This window comes from Sus scrofa, chromosome 6 (genome assembly GCF_000003025.6).
Source record: "Sus scrofa isolate TJ Tabasco breed Duroc chromosome 6, Sscrofa11.1, whole genome shotgun sequence".
NCBI lineage: Eukaryota > Metazoa > Chordata > Mammalia > Artiodactyla > Suidae > Sus > Sus scrofa.
Genome location: NC_010448.4, coordinates 147,236,188 through 147,258,867, shown reverse-complemented (window position 1 = coordinate 147,258,867; position 22,680 = coordinate 147,236,188). Strand labels below are relative to the sequence as shown.

Here is a 22,680-nt window from a genome sequence, read left to right as displayed (position 1 = left end):
CTTAACACAGAGTAGCCAGGAATCCAGAGAATGCTCTTCCCCACACCGTCCCTCCAAATCTGAGAGCCAGGGCTGGAGGCACTAAGCACCCCGCAGTGGTTTCCCCAAAGGCGGGAGGCAGGATCCAGGAGGCCAGCGGAAGGAGGGCAAAGGAGCTGAGCAAACGGATGCAAAGGTGTATGGGAGGCACCCGTGTGCCCTGCTGACGATTTTTTGCTTTATGCTAAAGGGATAATAATATCTGAGGCGAAGAAATAGAAATTGATTTGCACTTAAGCAGTATCTCTGGCAGCTGCATCACGGATGGCCTAGCGGAAGCCAGAGACTTGTGGGCTGGCCGTTATCACACCAAGTCCGACTGGGAAATGATGGCTGTGTGTGGGGTGGGAACAGATTTAAGAGAATATGGGCTGGGATATGCCGGCCAAGCGAGGGAGGAGATGGCACCCACTGGGACTTCGTGAGTTGTAAGTACAGTGCCAACATCGTGGCTTCGGAAGTCCTGGAACCGAAGACTCTAAGACCCTGAGCATAGGTCAGTGATCATGCTCCTCTTTCCCTTCTGGGCTTTGGAGTCTGGCAGTTGAGAATTCAAAACTCCTGCGGGAATGTAACTTCCACTTGGGCGGGATTCAATCTTTTTTGGTTCACAGCTATATGCGGAGAGACTAAAACATAGTAGGCGCTCAATAAATATTTGTTGAACGAATGAATCAAGGAATGCATGGCTACACTCCAAGCCTCCCTTCCTCCGCTGTGTGTTCCCACCTGGAACGGGAGATGCATAAGAAATCACCTAGCTCCAAACTTGACGCACAGTAGGCGCTCAACAAGTTGTATTTTTCCTTCCTCTCCACAGTGGACCGGGTCCCTTAAACGATTGCAAAAGAGGGGTTTCTGTCCCCTGTGTCTTCTGCACCTCCCTTCGCTCCCGCGGGCCCTACAGGGGTCTCGGGGAGCACGTGAGCCGGGGAGGCCGTGCAAGGAGCGGGAGCGGGCGCGGGCGGGCGGCTAAGCGCGGAGCCAGTCTCCCGGCTTACGTAAGGCGCGAGTCCCGCGCGCCCGGCCGGGGCTCCGAGTGGGGGCGGGCGGAGGCGGCGCCGCCCAGCGGGATCCGGGCTGGAAGCCTAGCGGAGTGCCGCGTCCCGGCCGAGGTGTGTGTTTATTTGGCCACTCGGGGTGGAGAGGCGCCGGTCTCCGGCTCCTCGCGGCGGGAAGCGCATCCGTCTCCCCTCGGCGGAGGTGGGCGCTGGGCTGGCCCGCTGCTTCTCCCGGGATGCAACGGCGGCCGAGGAGGGGCCGAGGCGCGGACCAAACGCTGCCCACGTGCGGGGACCCGGGTTGGGGCTGGGCCCCTAGGTTGCCCCGGGCGTGGGGCGACGGGGGTCCTGCTTGGGGTCACTGCCTCTCCCGGCTCCTGCACTCGGTAGAGACTGGCGTTGGGGATGCCCGGCCGGCCGGCCCCCTCCCCGGACGGGGCGTGGGGCGCGAGATCTAGTAAGGGATAGAGATGGGAGGGGCCGGGCTGACCCCCGAGTTTTTCAGGGCTGCCCCCGCTAGGGGCAGGCGCTTGGGAGTTCTTCGGAGTCGCAGCCTAGGGGCGAGGAGGGCGGGGAGGGCGGGGAGCTGTAGCGTGGCGCTTACTCCGCCTTCGAGCCGCCCCGACGCGCGGCTGAGGGGAGGGGTTGTCTCAAAAGTCTCTCCTTCCCCTGCAGGGGCGGCGGCGAGTCCCCGCGGGAGCCCAGGGTGTCAGAAGCAGGGGCAGAAGCAACAAAGTTCCCGGGTTGTGTCCGAGGCCGCGGTCTGGGTTGCTCGTTCGGCCTCCCCTTCCTCACCAAGGCAATGGCTTCCAAACTCCTGCGCGCGGTCATCCTTGGGCCGCCCGGCTCGGGCAAGGGCACCGTGTGCCAGAGGATCGCCCAGAACTTTGGCCTCCAGCATCTCTCCAGCGGCCACTTCCTGCGGGAGAACATCAAGGCCAACACGGGTAAGGGGGTGCGGGGGTGAGGGGCGGGGTGAGCCGACGCGGGATCGGGTGAGGCCGGGAGGCGAAGGGCTAGCGAGCGGCTGGGTCTCTTCGGTCCCCGGGCGCCCTTCCCCCGCCCGAGTGTGGTCGTGCAAGCTCCTACGTGCCGGGGCGCATGCAGCCGGGTGCCCGCGGCTGTGCGGCTTAACCGCGCCCGGGGAGGAGGCCGAGGCTGCCTGGCAGAGGGTGGAAGTGCACGGGGCCACTCTCTCCGCCTGAGCTCCTCTTGCCGTGGGGAAAAGCCGGTGACTACCCTGCTGAGTGAGCGAGATCCAGACAGCTGAAAACCCCGAGCTTCCTTCTCGCCCTGCTTCCTTAAGGCCAAGCCATCCCCGCCCCTTGGCCGTCTCCCGCCCCCTCCTCCGCGTCTCTGGGGACCTGCAGCGCCCCCTTCTCTCGGCAAAGCCCCCATGGGCCGAGCGCCGCCCACCTGTGGGAGTCGGGCACGGCCGCGCGCTGGGGAACCTGTGGCGCTGCGGGGCTCGCAGCCACGCGCCGCTTCGGGCCTCGGGGCAGAGCCCTAGGTGGCTTTGAAAGGCCTGTCTGTTCGCTGCAGCCTTCTAAGGTAAACTCTCACCACTAACTCCCCCTCCTCCCCAAGCCCGGGCTTGGCCCTTGGGAGACTGGATCATGTTAAATCCAGCTTCCCTGGATGTGTCTTGTTGAGAATGACTCCCACGGCTTGCGTGGTGCACTTGGAGCTCCAAGACCGCCCGCTCTTATCTTTCAGCGCGGCCCTTCTCACATCTCTTCCCACCCCTCGCTCACACCAGTTCCTGATGAATTGGCATTAAAAGGCGCGAGGTAGCTGTGGGGCCCTGCAAGGTACATAGCCCTTCTGGGATGTAGATACTCACAATTAGCAACTCCTTTGTGAAAACTTGATTTTGAAGACTGGGCGCTTCCCTGTCCTCGAAGTTCTAGGTGGTTATGGCCCATTACCGGCGAATTATCCAGCGACCTTCATCGCAGAAGCACAGATTAGTTGGAAGAGGTGGGTGGAGGACGGCGCTAGAAAACGGAAAGTCGAAAAGCCAGTGATTAAGAAGTAGCCCAAACGCAGAGTTTTATTGATTATCTCAAGCAGGTTGTAAAAGCAATCTTTTGATTTTCAAGACCCCTCCCTCCCCCATGTCTCTGAAGGTGGAACTCTGTGTTCCAGATTGCCCCTGGAATTTTCTCTCGTGGGTATTGTTACTACAATTGGGTCTATTTTAATTTTAATACCGCATTCACATGCATTTTATTCTGTGTTTGGAATGCAGTTGAGGTGGGGGGTGGGGAGAGCCGTGTGCGAGGGTGGGCTGGTGCTCCACCCTTGGGTTTTGTGGTCTGGTGGGGCTTCCAGGGAGGGAGATGGAGGCATGGGGAGGGGGCTGGAAACTGCTGGCATAAGATTGAACCCATTTTCCCACATTCTCCACCTGACTAAGGAACTTCCTTCTTTCTGGCATAGCATCCATCCCAGGACTGGATTAGCGGCGCTTTCCATTTTTAAAGAGAATGTGTTGGCGAATAGTTTATTTCTGCGCTTTTCTTAGAGGTTTTGAAAACTTTCCGCTTGGTGTTTTCCCTTATTTTTTTGTTTTTGTTTTTAACGTTCCTTTGTTCCAAATTTTAGTTTCCATTCTCTTTCAAATGCCTTCATTTCCCCCTCAGTGTTTCTTCCCGGAGTAAGAAGTGCATATGATGTTTAATTTTTTTCTTGTTCTGTTAGGAATCAGGTAGTTTTTGCATGAATCAACAAACTTTATCAAGGAGAGAAGTAGAGGAGAAATAATCGACAATGGTTTGTTTTGAAAGTGGCCTGTTTTTAGTGGACTCGGAGGGTGTTCTCAGATTATTTTTCTCTTACAGACGGTCTAAGAGTCTCAGGGGCTCACTGCCTGGTCAATAAGAAAACATTCCAGGAGTTCCCGTCGTGGCGCAGTGGTTAACAATCCGACTAGGAACCATGAGGTTGCGGGTTTGATCCCTGGCCTCGCTCAGTGGGTTAAGGATCCAGCATTGCCGCGAGCTGTGCTGTAGGTCGCAGACGCGGCTCCGATCCCCCGAGTTGCTGTGGCTCTGGCAGAGGCCGGCAGCTACAGCTCCGATTCGACCCCTAGCCTGGGAAACTCCATATGCCGCGGGAGCGGCACAAGAAATGGCAAAAAGACAAAAGACAAAAGACAAAAAAAAAAAAAAAGAAGAAGACATTCTACAGTTATTTGTTACCTGCTGTTTGCTTTTCACTAATTTTCTAGTAGAGAAGTACACCCACCCCTCTGTATGTACCCTTTTATAGTTGAAGGTTTGAAGGAGATGATGAAGTGCAGCAAAACCCCAGGAAATAAAACCTTGGTAGGAATTGGCAAGGGGCTCAGGCCATCTGCTCCAGCTTGGATTGGGCCACATTCCTGTCCACATGGCTTTCCTACAGCCACTGCCCAGGAAGAAGCTGCTCCTCTAGGGGAAGGACTACTCATTGCTTTTGGGAAGTTTCCCCTCACCTGCCCTGGCAGCGTTTGTCTCTCTCCTCTGCACATTCTGTCGCTGTTGTCATCATAAGAGTTGGGATGCAGTACAGCAAATGTCTTCTGATTCCCCCAGTAGATACTTGCTGAGTACCTGCTATATGTCAGTGTTCTAGGTGCAGAGGGCTGTAGCAGTATTTCCACCTTTACCACGTGCCACTTCCCACTAAGAGACTTAAAGGACAGAGATCTGACAAAGTGCCAGATGCATAAAAGGAGCCCAGCAAGTCTATGATGAAGGTGGGGATCACAGATTCTGTCTACATTTTCCCCAGAAGGAGTCAAACAGCTTTTAACAAGTCCATTGACAATCAAGTCCATAAATTAGCTCTAATTTATGGTAAAAGTTTGCATTTACTATGGATCAAGGTTCACCCTCATGATAGATGTCACCCATTGACTCTGCCTAGTCTGCCTGGAGCAATGCAGGCTGAGACTTATCAGTCAGATTCCTTATTTGAAGACCTACCCCCAGGTCTTTGGCTCACGTTTTCTTTAGCATGTGGTTTGAGTAGATAGAAGGGAGAGTTCTCTTAGGTTGCCAAAAGTCGGGGTCCTACAGTGTGTCAAACAACATTATCTTTTCTATGTGTCTTTGTGTGTTTGTATACATACATCTGAACCTGGGTGTGTGCGCACGTATGTTCACAAGTGCACACGCACGTGCGTGCACACACACACTGGGCAGGTATTGGGTTCCACTGAAACTTATATGTAGTGGTAGCTTCTTTTGTTGAGTGATGGGTGACTGAAACCTCCCTCTGAAGGGTATGAGAATCCTGTTTTAAGTGTTGGACAAATAGGAGTTAAAAAAAAAAAATCACATTCTGTACTGGATCTACTATCTCAAATGCAGGAAAACTGGCAAGTTTCCATTGGGAAGCATCTTGGACTTGATTGAGAGAAAAGATGTTCAAGAACAAACCTGTTAATGCTCTTAATTAATATTAACTGCAGCTCTTGCTGAGGTTTGCGGATGGGACTAGCATTTCAAATTAGACTAGGGGTTGAGCCTTTATTTTCTGAAAAGATGACCTAATTCAGAGGGCTCAGTTTTTTTTTTTTTTTTTTTTTAATAGTCATTAAGTATAAATGTGTGTTTTTTCTTACCAGAATGAAAACTTCTGAGAATGGGAGGATAAAGATGTTGTGTTAGGGAGACTAATGCCCAACAATGTATCTAAACCAACTTTTTGGCTGCGCCCACAGTATATGGAAGTTCTCAGGCCAGAGATCTAGCCACAGCAGTGACCAGGTCACTGTAGCAGTAATGCCAGCTCCTTAACACTCTGTGCCACAAGGAGACAACTTTAAATAATTCACCTTTTTGTAGATCATACAGCATCTTGGCTTATTTTGAGATTTCTAGACTATGTTGTATCCATTTTTTCCCCCCCCTGCCTGGGATGTAGCCCAGGTCAAGGGTTTGACCAGTTTGGAGGCATCATCTTCAGTCTCAAGATCCCTTCCATATCCTCCTTTTTTTATTTTATTTTATTTTTTTTGCTTTTTAGGGCCACACCCAGAGCATATGGAGGTTCTCAGGCTACACCACAGCAACTCGGGATCCAAGTCACATTTGTGACCTGCACCACAGCTCTCAGCCACGCTGGCTCCTTAACCCACTGGGTGAGACCAGGGATCGCACCCACAACCTCATGGTTCCTAGTTGGATTTGTTTCCACTGTGCCACAACGGGAACTCCTCTGGTTCTTTTGTATGAAGGTTTTCACATGTACTTCAAGAGAACAATCTGTGAACACCTTGAGTAGGGTGTCCCGTGACAGTAAGGCTGGCTTTGCTGTTTGCACAGCTGGATCTGAGCAGACTTTGAATGTGGTCATTTCTTTGAAAAGTAGCTTTATCTGATCAAAGCCATGCCTTGTAGAAAATTTAGAAAATGTGAAGCTGTGGAAGAAACTGAAAAGACAAATAAAAATTACCCACAATCCCATCCTGACATTTGGAAATTCTAACAGACGTTATTTTCCTCTTTTCTGTGAATTTGCCCCACCACTCCCAACACATTAAGTTGGCATTACATTATTATAACACTCACTTAGATATGTACTATGAGTATTTTCCTGTGTGCGTTTTTGTTTGTTTCTTTGGTTTTTTTGTTTTGTTTTTTTGGCTGCATCTGCAGCACACTAGAGTTCCAGGGCCAAGGATGGAACCTGTGCCACTGCAGTGACTGGAGCCATAGCAGTGACAATGCTGGATCCTTAACCTGCTGGGCCATCAGGGAACCTCATTTTCTTGGGTTCTTAAAGCTTCTTGAAAATCATTTCTGTTTAATAGTCCATTCAGTAGACTTTTTTTTTTTTTTTTTGTCTTTTTTGCTGTTGTTGTTGTTGCTATTTCCTGGGCCGCTCCCGCGGCATATGGAGGTTCCCAGGCTAGGGGTCCAATCGGAGCTGTAGCCACCGGCCTACGCCAGAGCCACAGCAACGCGGGATCCGAGCCATGTCTGCAACCTACACCACAGCTCACGGCAACACCGGATCGTTAACCCACTGAGCAAGGGCAGGGATTGAACCCGCAACCTCATGGTTCCTAGTCGGATTCGTTAACCACTGCGCCACGACGGGAACTCCTTTTTTTTTTTTTTTTTTTTTTTTTTGTCTTTTTTGCTGTTGTTGTTGTTGCTATTCAGTAGACATTTTTTCCCCCCCTCTTATTTTTATTTTTTTGGCCACCCTGAGGCATATGGAGTTCCCAGGCCAGGGATCAGATGCAAGTCACAGTTGTGACCTATGCCACAGCTTCAGCAACGCCAGATCCTTAACCCATTGTGCCTGGCTGGGGATGAAACCTGTGTCCCAGTGCTCCCAGGACTCTGCCAATCTGGTTGTGTTGCAGTGGGACTCCCATTCAGCAGATGCTTTTTTGAGTACTTTTTGAGCACTCAGATAGCCTTTTGTTCTTGGACGTGAGAGGGCAAGGGGCTTGAGGGGGTAGGAGATGAGCACAGATGGAATAAATAGCATAGTTTTTTTAAATGGTACTTGTTATGAAGGAACACGTTGGTTAGTGGTGAGGGCTCAGGTGGGCCTCCTAGATCGTCTAGTTTGGTAGTGCCTCTTTTTTTTTTTTTTTGTCTTTTTGCCATTTCTTGGGCCGATCCTGTGGCATATGGAGGTTCCCAGGCTAGGGGTCTAATCGGAGCTGTAGCTGCTGCCCTACACAGAGCCAGAGCCACAGCAACTCGGAGCCGAGCCTGCAACCTACAGCACAGCTCACGGCAACTCCGGATCCTTAACCCACTGAGCAAGGCCAGGGATCGAACCTGCAACCTCATGGTTCCTAGTCGGATTCGTTAATCACTGAGCTACGACAGGAACCTCCAGGTAATTCCTCTTTGGGAGGTAAATAACTACAGGGATGAACATGTAGTGATCTAGGAACAGTGTGCCATGGAGGAGGAACAGCAAATGCAAGGGCCCTAAGGTGAGACGTGTAGCTGGTTGGAAGAACAGAAAGAAGGGCAGTGTGTTTGGAGTCTAGGATTGTTTTTGATAGTTTGAAGGATTTTGGCTTGAGCCTCTGGGTTCAGTGTGCATTGGGGTTGAACTGCCGCGTGTCTAACCACTGTGGTGTGGAATGTTTGGGTTACTTGCTGTTTAATAATGCTCTTAGGAAGGCCATTGTATGGAAATCCTTAACGGATATGGTTTCCTTGGGATAGGTTACTGGCAACAAAATGACTGCACCAGAAGAGTTTTTAACCCAAAGGTTAACAAGGGGTGGGGTTTAAACTTAGCTTACAAACATCCAGTCAAGGTCTTGGTGTGCAAGGGTGTAATAGTGCTCCTAAAGGTGCTACTTGCCTCATGTACTTTGTGGCTTACCAAATATGTAAGTACAGATACAGCTGCATAGACATTTGTACATATGTACTTACTTGTTTTGCTAATTAGAGAAATAGTTTGTGTTACAGGTTTAGAATTCCAAGAAAGATGAAGAAGCAAAAACCTGTAATCCCACTAACTAGGAGGAAAAAAAATACTGTTAATTAATTGATTAGTTAATTTTTACGGCCGAACCCAAGGCATATGGAGGTTCCCATGCTAGGGGTCGAATCGGAGATGTAGCTGCCGGCCTACCCCATAGCCATGGCAATGCAGGATCCGAGCCACGTCTGTGAGCTACACCACAGCTCCCAGCCATGCTGGATCCTTAACCCACTGAGTGAGGCCAGGGATCCAACCTGAGTCCTTAGGGATACTAGTTGGGTTCATTACCACTGAGGCACAATAGGAACTCCTGTTAATACTTTTATATGCAGTATATCTTCCAGGCAGTTTTTGAAGAATGTATTAGGTATCACTGTTTTGAAAATTGCTTGTTTTATCTCGCAATATATCATTTAATATTTGCCAGTGTTGTTATGTCTGTTCTTTAATGTGAGTTTCATGCTTTCTACTATTTCAATGTAATTTTGATTCCACTTCTGATGCAGATGGTAAAATTTTCAAATGCTACCCCAGGAATGGAGCGGAAAATTTCTCTCCCATTGCTGACCTCTGGTTCCACAGCTGCTTTCCACAGGGATGCTTGGTTTTAACTTTTCTTGGATGTTCATCCAAAGAATTTGTGCAAACATGTATCTCACAGGCGTGTGTAGAGCGGTGCCTCCTTTTTTTTTTTTTTTTTTAAGTATAAAGTTATAATGTTCTTCTGTATTTCTTTTTTTTAAAACTTAGCGCTATAGGTTGGATATGGGTTTCTACTGGCACATATCAACCTTATTACATTCTTTAAAAAAGAATGGCTGCATAGTCTTTTATTTATTGTACAACTGTACTATTGTTTCTTTAACCAGTGATTCTCAGCTGTTTTGGTCTCAGGGTCTTTTAGCCCCTTTAAAAAATCATTGAAACTATAATAGAAAACATAAAAATCTTGCAAATCTCCCTCCAAAACCAACCAACCAAACAAATAAAAATCATTGAGGCGGTCCCGCTGTGGCACAGTGGATTCAGACTCCGACTACAACAGAGGTGCAAGTTTGATCCCTGGTTCAGGGCAGTGGGTTAAAGGATTGCGCGTTGCTGCAGTTGTGGCATGGGTCCCAGCTGTGTCTTGGGGATTCGGCATTGCCACAGCTGTGGCATAGGTCACAACTCTGTCTTGGATTTAGTCCCTGGGAACCTCCATATGCAGAGGGTGCAGCCATTTAAAAAAAAAGAAAGAAAAAAATCATTGAGAACCCCAAGGAGCCTTTGTTTATATAAGTTTTACCTATAGATACTAACTGTATGAGAAATTAAAACTGAGAAAATTAAAATATTTTACTAAATTGTTAAAATAATAAACCCCTTACTCTTAACATATTTCTATAAAAAATAACTTTCGAAACAGACTCCAGTGGGAAGAGTAGTGTTTTTGCGTATTTGCAAATCTCTTCAGTGTTTCCCTTAATAGAAGAAAGGCTAGATTTTCACATCTGGTTCTTCAGTCAGTGTGCTATGTTTTGGTTAAAGTATTGGAAGAATATTTGGCTTCATGCAGCTATGGAGTGCAAGGAAGGGGAAACTCACAGACCCTCAGAGATCCTTCGACCACACTTTGGGAATGGCTGATTTAACCAGTTCCCTGTTGATGGCAGTTGAGGTTATTTACAGTTTTTTAATTTTTAAAAAATTTTTTTGTCTTTTCGTCTTTTCTAGGGCCGCTCCCATGGCATATGGAGGTTCCCAGGCTAGGGGTCCAATCGGAGCTGCAGCTGCCAGCCTACAGCAGGGCCACAGCAACGCCAGATCCGAGCCATGTCTGCGACCTATACCACAGCTCATGGCAATGCCAGATCCTTAACCCACTGAGCAATGCCAGGGATTGAACCCACAACCTCATGGTTCCTAATCAGATTCTTTAACCACTGAGCCACAATGGGAACTCCGATTTAGTTTTTTAGTATAAAGCATGCTGTGCTGAATGTCCTGTATTAAATATTCTTTTTTTTTATTACTCAAATGAATTTATCACATCTGTAGTTGTATAATGATCATAACAATCTGATTTCACAGGATAAATATCCTTTCAACAAGTGTTTGCGTGGCAGGCAGTGTTGGCTTGTAAGGTACAAAGAGGTGAGGCAAAGTCTGTGCCCTGAAGGAGCTGCTAAGTTTATTGGGAGAAACAGTCAGGTGAATAAGGATGACTATGACAGGCTGCAAGGAGTGCATTTGTTGTAGGTCCTAGGGGTGTAGGGAAGAGAGAGCCTTGTGAGAGCAGTGAGAAGGAGGAGCTGGGATTAGGGAAGGCTTTTTAGAGGACATTCCTGAGCTCTTGTGACAAATGAGCCCAGCAAGAGGTGAGGAGAGGTGGTTGTTGCCACCACATACCCGGAATCCTCTTCCAGAGTTTGTTTGTGGTCCACAGAGATCATGCCTTTGTGACTTGATCACACCCTGTATATTGTCATTTGAGATCATCTTCATCTCTTAATTATATGTATTATCAAAGGAAGGGGTATTATACCTGCTTTCTCAGTTCTATTACTTGGTGCTTACCTTTAAGATATATACACATGAGGTGCCATGACACTTAATCTGCTTCAGCCTTCCTGGAACTCATGGATCCATGAAACGACTAAAACAGGGCACTAAAGTATTATCCACTCATTGTGAAGGACGTATAGAATCGACTGTTTTGTTTAAAATCTACCAAAGTAGGAGGTCCCGTCATGGCGCAGCGGAAACGAATCCGACTAGGAACCATGAGGTTGCGGGTTCAATCCCTGGCCTCTCTCAGTGGGTTAAGGATCTGGCATTGCCATGAGCTGTGGTGTGGGTCGCAGACACGGCTCGCATCCCCCGTTCCCATTGCTGTGCTGTAGGCTGGCACCTATAACTCCGATTGGACCCCTAGCCTGGGAACCTCCATATGCCACTGGTGTGGCCCTAAAAAGACAAAAAACCCCACAAAAATAAAATAAAATAAAATAAGATAAAATCTACCAAAGTAAATTGTTAAATGGTATTATGTTATGCTAGTCTACTCTTCAGCACTTTGTGGTCCATGGTATGAGAAGATTTAAGGACTTGGAAATTATGTTTTTCTTGTAAAGTGTAGATAATATGCTTTTGCAATGAGTCAGATAGTCAGATGTATCAGCTATGTATTGCCTTTTAACAAACATATATATATATACACATATGTAAAAAAAATTTTTTTTTTTGAGCACATTGTAGAGGCTTTTAGTAACTCTCTTTTTCCCTGATGTTTCGTTCAGGTTGCCCCTTAAGACATAGTACAAAAGGTCTTTATTTCTACATGCAGTCCAATTAGTCTGCATGCCGGATGTTATATTTTAACAGTCTCACTTCCAAGTTCCAAGAGTTCTTCTACTGGTTAAACGACAGGTCCGGCTGCCAGGATCCCTTCCTTAGCCAGAGAGACTGACAGTATTGAAATAATGCAGAGTCACTCCTGCTCATCACATTCCCAAGAAGCTTGACATCAACTCTTTTCTGTTCTTCAGCACTTTTTTATTGACCTGCAACCTGTGACCCTGGCACTTTGAAATTCTTGTGACTTGGTCATTATAATCAACATTTGCGGTGGGTCAGTCATGTGCTAGGCCCTCTGCTGGCTGGTGAATGCACGTTGTCTAGTCCATACAAGTCTACAGGGCAGTTGTTAATGTGGCATTTTTATGAATAAAGAAACAGCCTCAGAGACATTGAGCTACTTACTTGCCTTAGGCCAAACAGTTAAATAGAGATGCCAGCATTCAAACTTGGGACTGAAGGAGTTCCTGTTGTGGCTCAGCGGAAAGGAGCCCGACTAGTATCCATGAGGATGTGCGTTCCATCCCTGGCCTGATCCGAGGGTTAAGGAACCAATGTTGCCGTGAGCTGTGGTGTAGGTCGCAGATGCAGCTTGGAAATCTGGTGTTGCTTGTCTGTGGCCAGCAGTTGTAACTCTGATTCAACTCCCTAGCCTGGGAACTTCCATATGCCATGAGCGCGGCCCTAAAAAAATAAAAACAAAACAAACCCCAAACTTGGAACTGCCAAAAAAAAAAAAAAAAAAAAAAAAAAAAAAGGCAAAACACCCCCCCCCCCCTTTAAGATGGAAATGTTGTAAAGTCGGGTTGTGATGATGGTTGTACAATGACAAATACAATGCAGTTCATTGAAAAAAAAAAAAAAAAAACCCACAAACTTGAGACTTTGTAATAGGGGTTAAACTTCCCATTACAACATGCTGCCGTGCAGGTACTCCGGTAAAGAGTGAGTATCTACTTCGTGAATAGCAGGGAATCTTTGCAGCTTAGTTCTCCACAAGTGGAGAGATGCAGCAGGCGCTTTAAAGGTGGGCTAGAGCTCTGTGGTTTGTTGTTGTCCTTCTGTTCCTAAAACATTTTTAAAAAATCTAAAAAAGGAAACACTGACTTCCTCCTTTCTCCCCCAAAAAGGACCAAAAAAGGTCTAAAATAGAAGCTATGTGTAATTGTGAGGAGGCAGAAATTGCTTTTCATCATCACAGTAAAATATCTGGAATAATACCTGTGCTTGTTTTTCGATTAGTCATTTGACACATGTTTCCATGCCTTCAATACGTCTGGGGAGGCGTGCACAGGTGCCCTTGAGGCATTTACGGTCCAGGATTCAAGTTCTAGGTTCCACATTACATTTGCATGCGTCACAGTGAGGTGTATGTGTGTGGATGGAGTGTCAAATGTCATGGACACGGTGGGGGAGGGTGTTACGCAGATATACCTTTCTCCCATAATGCTTTTCACACTTCTGTTCATTTCTCACTGTCTGTGTTCAGTCCCATCACTTCCATGAAGCTTTTCCACAGCTGTTGCAGCTACATGTCGTTTTCTCATCTGAAATTTCTCTCATACCCATCCGTACCTCTAACGTGGCATTCATTATCACCTCCCTGTACAACAATCTATTTCATAACTTCAGTTACTCTTTCACCATCGGAGTAGTACATTCATTAGCATCGGTTCAGCTCAACCCATGTTTTGATGGCTTATTACGGCAGGAGGGGAGACATAGTATAAATGATGGAAAGATAGTCAAAGATAACTTTGTATCCCTTGTGCCTTACATGAGCACTCGGAAGAAAATACAGTGCAGTGTCAGAGTCACTGTGAAGGTCGCATCAGCATGTGCAGTCAGAGGAGCCCTCTCCGAGGAGCTGATGTCTAAGCTGAGCTCTGGATGTGGAAGCCTGGTATGGGAAGACTTGGGGGCAGAGGGAAGAGCATGCGGGCACGGCTGGAATGTAGGAGTGAGCTTTCCATAAGTGGAGAGGGGAGGAGGCAGGTGTCTCTGGAGCACCCTGAGTGTGGAGGAGAGGAGGCTGGAAAGGTAGGCATAGGGCTTTGTGGTGTGGCCAGGAGCTTGGGCTTATTATAACCAGATGCTAAATGATGGGGCTTTTGGTGGTGTTTTTGTTATCTTTTTTTTTATTTTTTGTAAATAACAGCTTTACTGAGGAGTTTCCCTTGTGGCTCAGCAGGTTACCAACCCAACTAGTACCCATCAGGATGCAGATTCAGTCCCTAGCCTTGTTCAGTGGGTTAAGGATCTGCTGTTGCCTTGCACTGCGGTGTAGGTGGCAGAGGTGACTCCGATCCTGCGTTGCTGTGGCTGTGGTGTAGGCTGGCAGCTCCACCCCCTAGCCTGGGAACTTCTGAATGCCATGGGGTGTAGCCCTAAAAAGACAAATAAATAAATAAATACATAAATAACAGCTTTACTGAGATATAACTTTCACCTAATAAAATTTATCCTTTTAGAGTGTACAAGTCCGTGCTTTTCAGTATATCGTGCAACCATCACCACTATCTGATTACAGAACATACTCATTACCCCAGAAAGAAACCCTGTACCCACTGGCAGTCATTCCCATTCCCTCCTCCCTTCCAGCCCCTGACAATCAGTAATCTACTTCCTGTTTGCAGGGATTTGCCTTTTCATATAAATGGACTCATACAACATATGCTGCTTTTCGTAGCTGGCTTCTTTCACTTAGCAGGTTTGCAGGATTCAACTATGTGGTGATGTGCATCAGTGTGCCGTTCCTTTTTATGGCCAGATGATGCTCTGTTGGATGGATGCTGTATCGCATTTTGTTTGTTAATTCACTTGGTTGTTTCCTACATTAGTATACACTTTTTTGTGCAGACGTGTTTTCATCTCCTTTGGATGCGTACTTAGAATTGGAATTGCAAAGTCATGTGGTCACATCATCTTTAACGTTTTTGAGGAACTGCCAAACTTATTTTCTAAAGTAGTGGCATCATTTTCTGTTCTCTCCATTAATGAGTTTTCCAGTATCTTCACTTGCTTGTCAACACTTGTTACTGTCTTTTTTTCCTTTTAGCCACCCTAGTGGGCAGAGTGACATCCCATTGTGGTTTTGGTTTGCACTTCCCTAAGGCCTAATGATACTGGACATCCTTTCATATGCTTTTGACTATTTGTATATCTTTGGAGAAATGTCCGTTTAAATCCTTTGCCAGGTTTTAAGATTGGCCCATCTGTCCATTATTGAGTTCTTTATATATGATGGATACAAGTCCCTTATTAGAAATATGATTTCCACGTATCTTCTCCCATTCTGTGTTTTTTTTTTGTTTTTTCCTTAATGATGGTTTTGGAAACTTAAAAGTTTAAAATTTTGAAGTTCAGTTTATCTGTTATTATTTTTTCTTTTTTTGCTTGTGCTTTTGGTTCTATAGCTAAGAAACCATTGCCTAATCGAAGGTAAAGCTACTGTTTTAAAATACAGAACTGACAATCTGATTCACTTTTCTTTTCTTTTTTTTTTTTTTTGCTTTTTAGGGCTGTACCCATGGCATATGGAGGTTCCCAGGCTAGGGGTCGAATTTGAGCTATAGCTACTGGCCTACACTACAGCCACAGCAACACCAGATCCGAGCTGGATCTGCAACCTACGCCACAGCTCACGGCAACGCCGGATGCTTAACTCACTGAGCGAGGCCAGGGAACAAACCCACAACCTCACAGTTCTTAGTCGGATTCGTTTCTGCTGGGCCATGACGGGAACTCCCTGATTCACATATTTAATAGGTCACTCATGCTATTTGGAAACTGAATTGGAAGGTTCTAGAATTAAACTACCAAAGGGTTAAGAGGCTGTTACAGCATCCACAGACAAATGGGTAGACTTTAACCTTCAGTAAGCACTTGTTAATTTTTTTTAAAATTTATTTTTATTTTTATTTTTTTATTTTTTGTCTTTTTGCTATTTCTTTGGGCCGCTCCTGCGGCATATGGAGGTTCCCAGGCTAGGGGTCTAATTGGAGCTGTGGCCGCCAGCCTACACCACAGCTCACGGCAACGCCGGATCGTTAACCCACTGAGCAAGGGCAGGGACCGAACCCGCAACCTCATGGTTCCTAGTCGGATTCGTTAACCACTGCGCCACGACGGGAACTCCAGTAAGCACTTGTTAAATCAATGTATTCCAATAGCATTCTGTTAATAGGAATAGAAAAAAATGGTCTCTACCTTTAAGGAATTCACAAATACACCCAGTGGAGTTTCCTGGTAGCTCAGTGGTTTAAGGATCTGAAGTTATTGCTGCTTGTGGCTCAGGTTCAGTCCCTGGCCTGGGAACTTCCACATGTCACTGGTGCAGCCAAAAAAAACCCCCAAAAAACAAAAACCAAAGAACCATATATCCAATTAATTGTTTTGTCAGGCAGATTATACTGAATAAAAAGTAGTAAAAAATTTTTATAAGAACAATGAAGAGTTCATTTTTATATCTTCAGTGTATAACATAGTCAGTGCCTAATAGTTGTTTGTTGTACTTATGGATGACAGAGTAACTGAAAGTTATGAGAGAGATGGCGTTAGAGCTGAGCCTTGATGAATAGGTAAGGTACTAGCCGGTGGAAAATCGGGAGCTGGGTGTTTTTGATGGATCACATCTGAGAGTGGGTGATAAAAAAATTTTTTTTTTTTTTTTTGTCTTTTTAGAGCTGCACCCCTGGCATATGGAGGTTCCCAGGCTAGGGGTCAAATTGGAGCTGCAGCCACTGGCCTATGCCACAGCCACAGCAACGCCAGATCCGAGCCGCACCTGCCACCTACACCACAGCTCACAGATCCTTAACCCACTGAGTGAGGCCAGGGATCAAACTCGAAACCACATGGTTCCTAGTCGGATTTGTTTCCATTGCGACACGATGGGAACTCCAGTAGGTGATTAAAATTAAGGGTGTTTTGGTGTAGGTCACAGACGTGGCTCAGATCTGGGGTTGTTGTGGCTGTGGTGTAGGCTGGCAGCAACAGCTCCGATTTGACCCCTAGCCTGGGAACCTCCATATGCCGTGGTCATGGTCCTAAAAAGCAAAAAAAAAAAAAAAAAAAAAAGAACAACCAAAAAAAAATTGCGGGTATTTTCATTGAAGCCTAGAGTTGGAGGCATAATAGGCATTGAGGCTGGAAATGTCCCTTGGGGTTTATATGTAAATCAGGAGTTTGCAAACCGGAAGGCTGTGAGGAGTCTGCCTTCCTCAGGCTCCTTCAGTGGTGCAGTTGTAGTTTTTCTTAGCAAAGTGCACAGTGGACTGTAGTGGGGAGGAAGTGAAGCATAGCTGAGGTCGTATCACAACCGTTTAGATCAAGTATAGGATCAAAGTAATAGAAGGGGGAGTTCCCATTGTGGCGCAGCGGAAACGAATCCGACTAGGAACCATGAGGTTGTAGGTTCGATCCCTGGCCTTGGTTGGGGGGGGGGTGGCGGCGGGGTTAAGGATCCGGCGTTGCCGTGAGCTATGGTGTAGGCCGGTGGCTTACAGCTCCGATTGGACCCCTAGCCTGGGAACCCCCATATGCCGTGGGAGCAACCCTAGAAAAGGCGGAAAAACAAAAAAAAAAAGAAAAAAAGAAAAAGAAGGGGGTTTAGGAGAAGGTGAGGCAGGGACGGGAGTACCTACTGTCTGTATGAGAATGGTGGGCACGGGTGGACCCAGCTGCAGCCCTTGGAAGAGCGGAACTTCAGTGATTGTGGGGGAAAGCGGTCCCATTTAACAGGAGGGCAGACCAGGGGTGGGAGGATCACCTACCTGCAGGAAGTTCCTGGTGGACCATTAGCATAGCAAGTGCTTGGCTCTATCTAGTGGGCTTTGGAGTCAGGCATGCCTCAGACTTTAACCTCTTACGGACTTTGTTAATTTGGGGGGGAAGTTAATGAATTTGTTTTCCTCCTTTACAGGAATCCCTATTTCACAGGGCTATTGGGAGGGTCATACGGGGTCATTTATGTGAAATGCCCGACAAGTAGGAGGCTTCTCTCTGGTTTATTCCATTCTCTGGAGTCAGATACTTTGATTTCATTTATATTCTCCCTTGGCGAATGTGGTGCTTTGAATGGAATCACTGACACAATCTAGTGGTGTTTAGGCAATATATGGCGGTGTGTGTGTGTATGTGTGTACACCACTCACCACTCTGCAGAGGCTATAAGCATTCACCCAACTGTGTGTGTGTTTTTTGTTTTTTAGGGCCACACCCATGGCATATAGAGGTTTGCAGGCTAGGGGTCTAATTGGAGCTATAGCCCCCGGCCTACACCAGAGCCACAGCAACTTTGGATCTGAGCCGCGTCTGTGACCTACACCACAGCTCACAGCAACGCCAGGTTCTTAACATACTGAGTGAGGCCAGGGATCGAACCTCTGTCCTCATGGATGCTAGTCAGATTTGTTTCTGCTGAGCCATGATGGGAATGCCTCACGCAGCTGTTTTTGTCGACTCTATCAGTTGTGATGGCCTTCTGTGCCTCTTTTGGAAGACCCCCTAAAAGTAAAATTGCTTTTTTTTTTTTTGCCATACCTGTGGCATATGGACGTTCTAGTGCCACAGCAGCTACCCAAGACAACGCCGTATCCTTTACCTTCTGCACCACAGTAGAACTCCTAAAATTGCTTTTTAAAAATGGTGCCATCCTTAAGATAGACAGTTCTCTAACTTTACCTATTGGGTGGGAGAGGTTTTCTCGAGTCTTTTCATGTACAGGACAACTGACATATCTGATTCAATTTTTGCTTTGCTTTGTTTTCCTAAATTCTAACTCAGCTGCCTCTGTATTTCTTCTTCTACATGACCCCTGTAGATCTTGGTAAAAATAGCCAGTGTGGTTTGCAGGAGAGCTATAAAACATTGATTGTATATATGGGTATAGTTTCCCAATTTTCTTAAATGGTATAACTATAAATATCATCTCTGTACATAATTTACTTTTTCCAAGAGGGAGATTGATTTTTAACTTGCATTACTTCAGTGGCTTAGTGTTTAAAAAATCAAGAATACAGCTTCAAATAAAATGAAAGTGCAAAGCCTTTTCTTTGAACTCAGTTTTGTTTCAGTTCTCTTGAGTCTCTAGGAACTAAATAGTATGCAAAACAATGACTGTGTAAAGTTTAATGATTCTATTTCTTAACATCTTAGAGTTGGAAAGGATTTTAAGTCCTTCTGTCCAAGTGGCCATTCTGTCTGTGCTAGATCCCTTCCATAGCATCTGACAGCCAACTTGCCTCCTCTGGAGGCAGGCTCTTTCATTGCGGGACAGGTCTAATTGTTGGAAGATTTTTTTTTTTTTCCTTTATACTGAGATGAAAGCCAACTCCTTGAAACTGTCACCCATAAACTGTCATCCACTTATTCAACTTCAGTCTTTTGGTGTCACATAAATTAAATCCACTAGCTCTTCAGATAATTGAAAATAGTTTCTAGGCACCACTTCTCTGACTTAAGATGTTTCCCGCCACCTCCCCTCCCCCGGAAAAAAATTCCCGCCACCTCCCCCTCTGCAAAAAAAGTAGCCCTAGTTACACCAGCTATTCTTCCCATGATACTGTTTCTAGATTCTTTTTCTTTTGCTTTTTTTCCCCCTTTTCTTTTTATGGCTGTATCTGTGGCCTACTCCACAGCCACAGCAATGGTGGATCCAAGCCACATCTGTGACCTGATGCCACAGCTTGCAGCAATGCCGGATCCTTAACCCACTGAGCAATTGCAAGGCCAGGGATTGAACCTGCATCTTCACAAAACAGTGTTGGGTTCTTAACTGCTGAGCCACAATGGGAACTCTTTTTTTTTTTTTTTTTTTTTAATGGAAGTTTCCAGCCTGGGGATTGAAATTTGAGCTGCAGCTGTGACCTATTTCACAGCTGTGGCAAAGCCCGAGGCTTTAACCCACTGGGCCGGGCTGGAGATCGAACCTGCTTCTTTGCGGTAACCCTAGCCCACTGGGCAACAGCAGGAAGTCCATTGTTTCTAGATTCTTTGGCAGCCTGATTTCACTGGGGCCCTTTTAATCTACAATAGCAGTCCCTATTGACAACTGGCTAAATGTGGCAGGATCTTTATAACTACAAAAAACTGGGTTTGCCTCTTGAACATAGCCAGAAGACACAACCAAGCCAAAGCCTGGGAGAAAGAGGGATTTATTATTACTTCCAGCAAGTAAGGAGAACACCAGGGATCTCTCTCCCAAAGCAATGTCTCCCCAAACAGCAAACCTGGGGAAGTTTTAAGCTAAGGGCACATGCATATTCAAGAAGGGGCCGGAGCAGAATTGAATTCAGTGCAGAACTGGGCAGACATCCACAGAGCTCAAGTCTTAGTTGATGGAAGACAGGAGGGTCAGTATTCTTCTCTCCTCCACCTTGGTGGGGCTTTAGTTGGTGCCCAAGAACCTTATTGTTCTATATATATTTATATATCCTTGAGGGGACACCGGGGGTTCTCCTGCACTGTTGGTTCTCAGTTGTTCCTCCTTTGTTTCTGCAGCCCCTCTTTCTGTTTCATAGCTCTTTGAAGCTGCCCCTTGCAACCCAGGGAAGATCAAGGAGGCTAAAGCCTTTATCCTGCAAATAAGAAAAGGAGAAGGGGGAAAGGCTTTGTGCCCAGCAGGGCCCCACAGGGTCTTGCTTAGCATCACTGGATTCGGAATCTGACTTGGCCACCCTAGCTGTGTGAACTTGGTCCAAGCAGCTAACCCTTTTGTGTTTATTCATTTATAAATGAGAGTAATGGTAGAGCGACCTCATAGGGTTTCTTTGCGCGTATTAAGTTAATATGTGTTGGCAGAGCTGAGGCTAGGGTGAGAGGAGCGAGGCACTCTCTTTGAATGAAAAATTTAAAGGGGTGCCAAACATCAATAATCAACATAAAGAGGCAGTTTCCTGCAGTAAAATGAACAGCATCACCAGCATTTTAAATAAAGACCAGATCCAGCAGGGTGAGGTGAGTGAGAATGAGTTGTGCAAGTGCAGAGCTGGATCTGGTCTTAACATTTTTGGAGTCTTTCATCATGGATTTCTTTTGGCTTTAACGTTGATCATTTAATTTTTATTTTTAAAAATTTTATCTTATTTTTTGGCTGCACCTGTGGCAGAGGCAAGTTCCCAGGCCAGGGGTTGAATCTGCACCACAGTTGCAGCAATGCCAGATCCTTGAACCCACTGTGCTGGGTGGAGGATTGAACCCCTACCTCAGCAGCGACCTGAGCTGCTGTAGAAACAATGCAGGATCCTTAATCTGCTGCCCTGCTGTACCACAGCCGGAACTCCAATTCTGATAGTTTATCTTATTTATTTATTTATTTATGTGTTTTGTATTTTTTAGGTCTGCACCCGCAGCATACGGAGGTTCCCAGGCTAGGGGTTTCATCGGAGCTGTGGCTGCTGGGCTACGCTCATAGCCACAGCAATGCCAGATTCGAGTCGAATCTGCGACCTATACCTGTGCGACCTATACCACAGCTCACGGCCATGCCAGATCCTTAACCCACTGAGCGAAGCCAGGGATGGAACCCGCCACCTCCTGGTTCCTAGTCGGATTCGTTTCTGCTGTGCCACAACAGGAACTCCATTGATATTTTATTTTATTTTATGTTTTTGCTTTTTAGGGCCACACCCACGGCATATGGAGGTTCCCAGCCCCTAGGGGTCTAACAGGAGCTACAGCCACCAGCCTACACCACAGCCACAGCAATGCCAGATCCGAGCCGCATCTGTGACCTATACCACAGCTCACGGCAACGCCAGATCCTTAACCCGCTGAGCAAGGCCGGAGATTGAACCCTCAACCCAATGGTTCCTAGTCGGATTCCCTTCTGCTGTGCCAGGACGGGAACTCCTCCATTGATATTTTAAAATATTGGAGGACTTCGTTGGTGGCTCTGCAGGTTAAAGATCTGTTATTACTGATGTGGCTTGGGTTGATACTGTGACCTGGGTTCATTCCCTGGCCCTGGAATTTCTGTAGGCCTTGCCAAAAAAAAAAAAAAAAAAAAGGATTAAATGATTATTTATCTTGATTACTTAAAGTTTGTTTTTTCTTGTGTCCTTTCCAATTTTGGCCCAAGATAAGTGTCTCATTTATCTCTGAAAACTGAAGTCTGGCACTTGCCTTCGGCCTCTACGTGGAGTAAAACATGAACCCCTGCAGGTGCCAACCCCCGGCGCCCCCTGAGTGGAGCTCAGGGTGGAGACCAGGAGTGAGGCACTCTGTGCTCTGGGAAGACGGGAAGAACAGATCTGCAGATAGTTAGATATTTTTAGGAGAAGATTTTATGAGCCCAATTCTTGTATCTCCTCATATCTAGCAAAACACTAAAATCCGTCAATGGTGACTGCTGTCTGTGACTAGTAGTAACCTTCACGAGACCAGTAGCAAACTTCTGGAAAATGTGTGCCTGGCTGCGCATGCCTCCCCCTTCACCTTTATGCATTGTATCTTTTTTTTTTTTGGTCTTTTTGCCTTATCTAGGGCCACTCCGCTGCAAATGTAGATTCCCAGGCTAGAGGTCTAATCGGAGCTGTAGCCACTGGGGCCTACACCAGGGCCACAGCAACGTGGGGTCTGGGATCCGAGCTGCGGTCTGTGACCTACACCACAGCTCAAGGCAATGCCGGATCGTTAACCCACTGAGCAAGGGCAGGGACCGAACCCGCAACCTTATGGTTCCTAGTCGGATTAGTTAACCACTGCGCCATGACGACGGAACTCCCGTCTTGTATCTTGATAGTTCCCCTTTCCTCTTTGGGGCAGTATTTCAGAGCTACCTGAGAAACTGCCTCCTGGGCTGTAGTGAGTGGACCAAGCAAAAGATGTCGTAGTCATTGTG

General features: G+C 46.6%; 1 protein-coding gene across 4 annotated transcripts in view; it reads left to right on the top strand.

The window, feature by feature from the left end:
- Positions 1,069-22,680, top strand: part of AK4 (adenylate kinase 4) — an 80,771-nt gene continuing 59,159 nt past the window's right edge. Inside the window, exons 1-2 of one of the 4 annotated variants that reach the window (XM_005656154.3) lie at positions 1,069-1,154; positions 1,716-1,987. In XM_005656154.3, the coding sequence (XP_005656211.1) occupies positions 1,843-1,987 (145 nt within the window). In that variant the 5' untranslated portion in view covers positions 1,069-1,154; positions 1,716-1,842. 4 annotated transcript variants of the gene reach the window in all.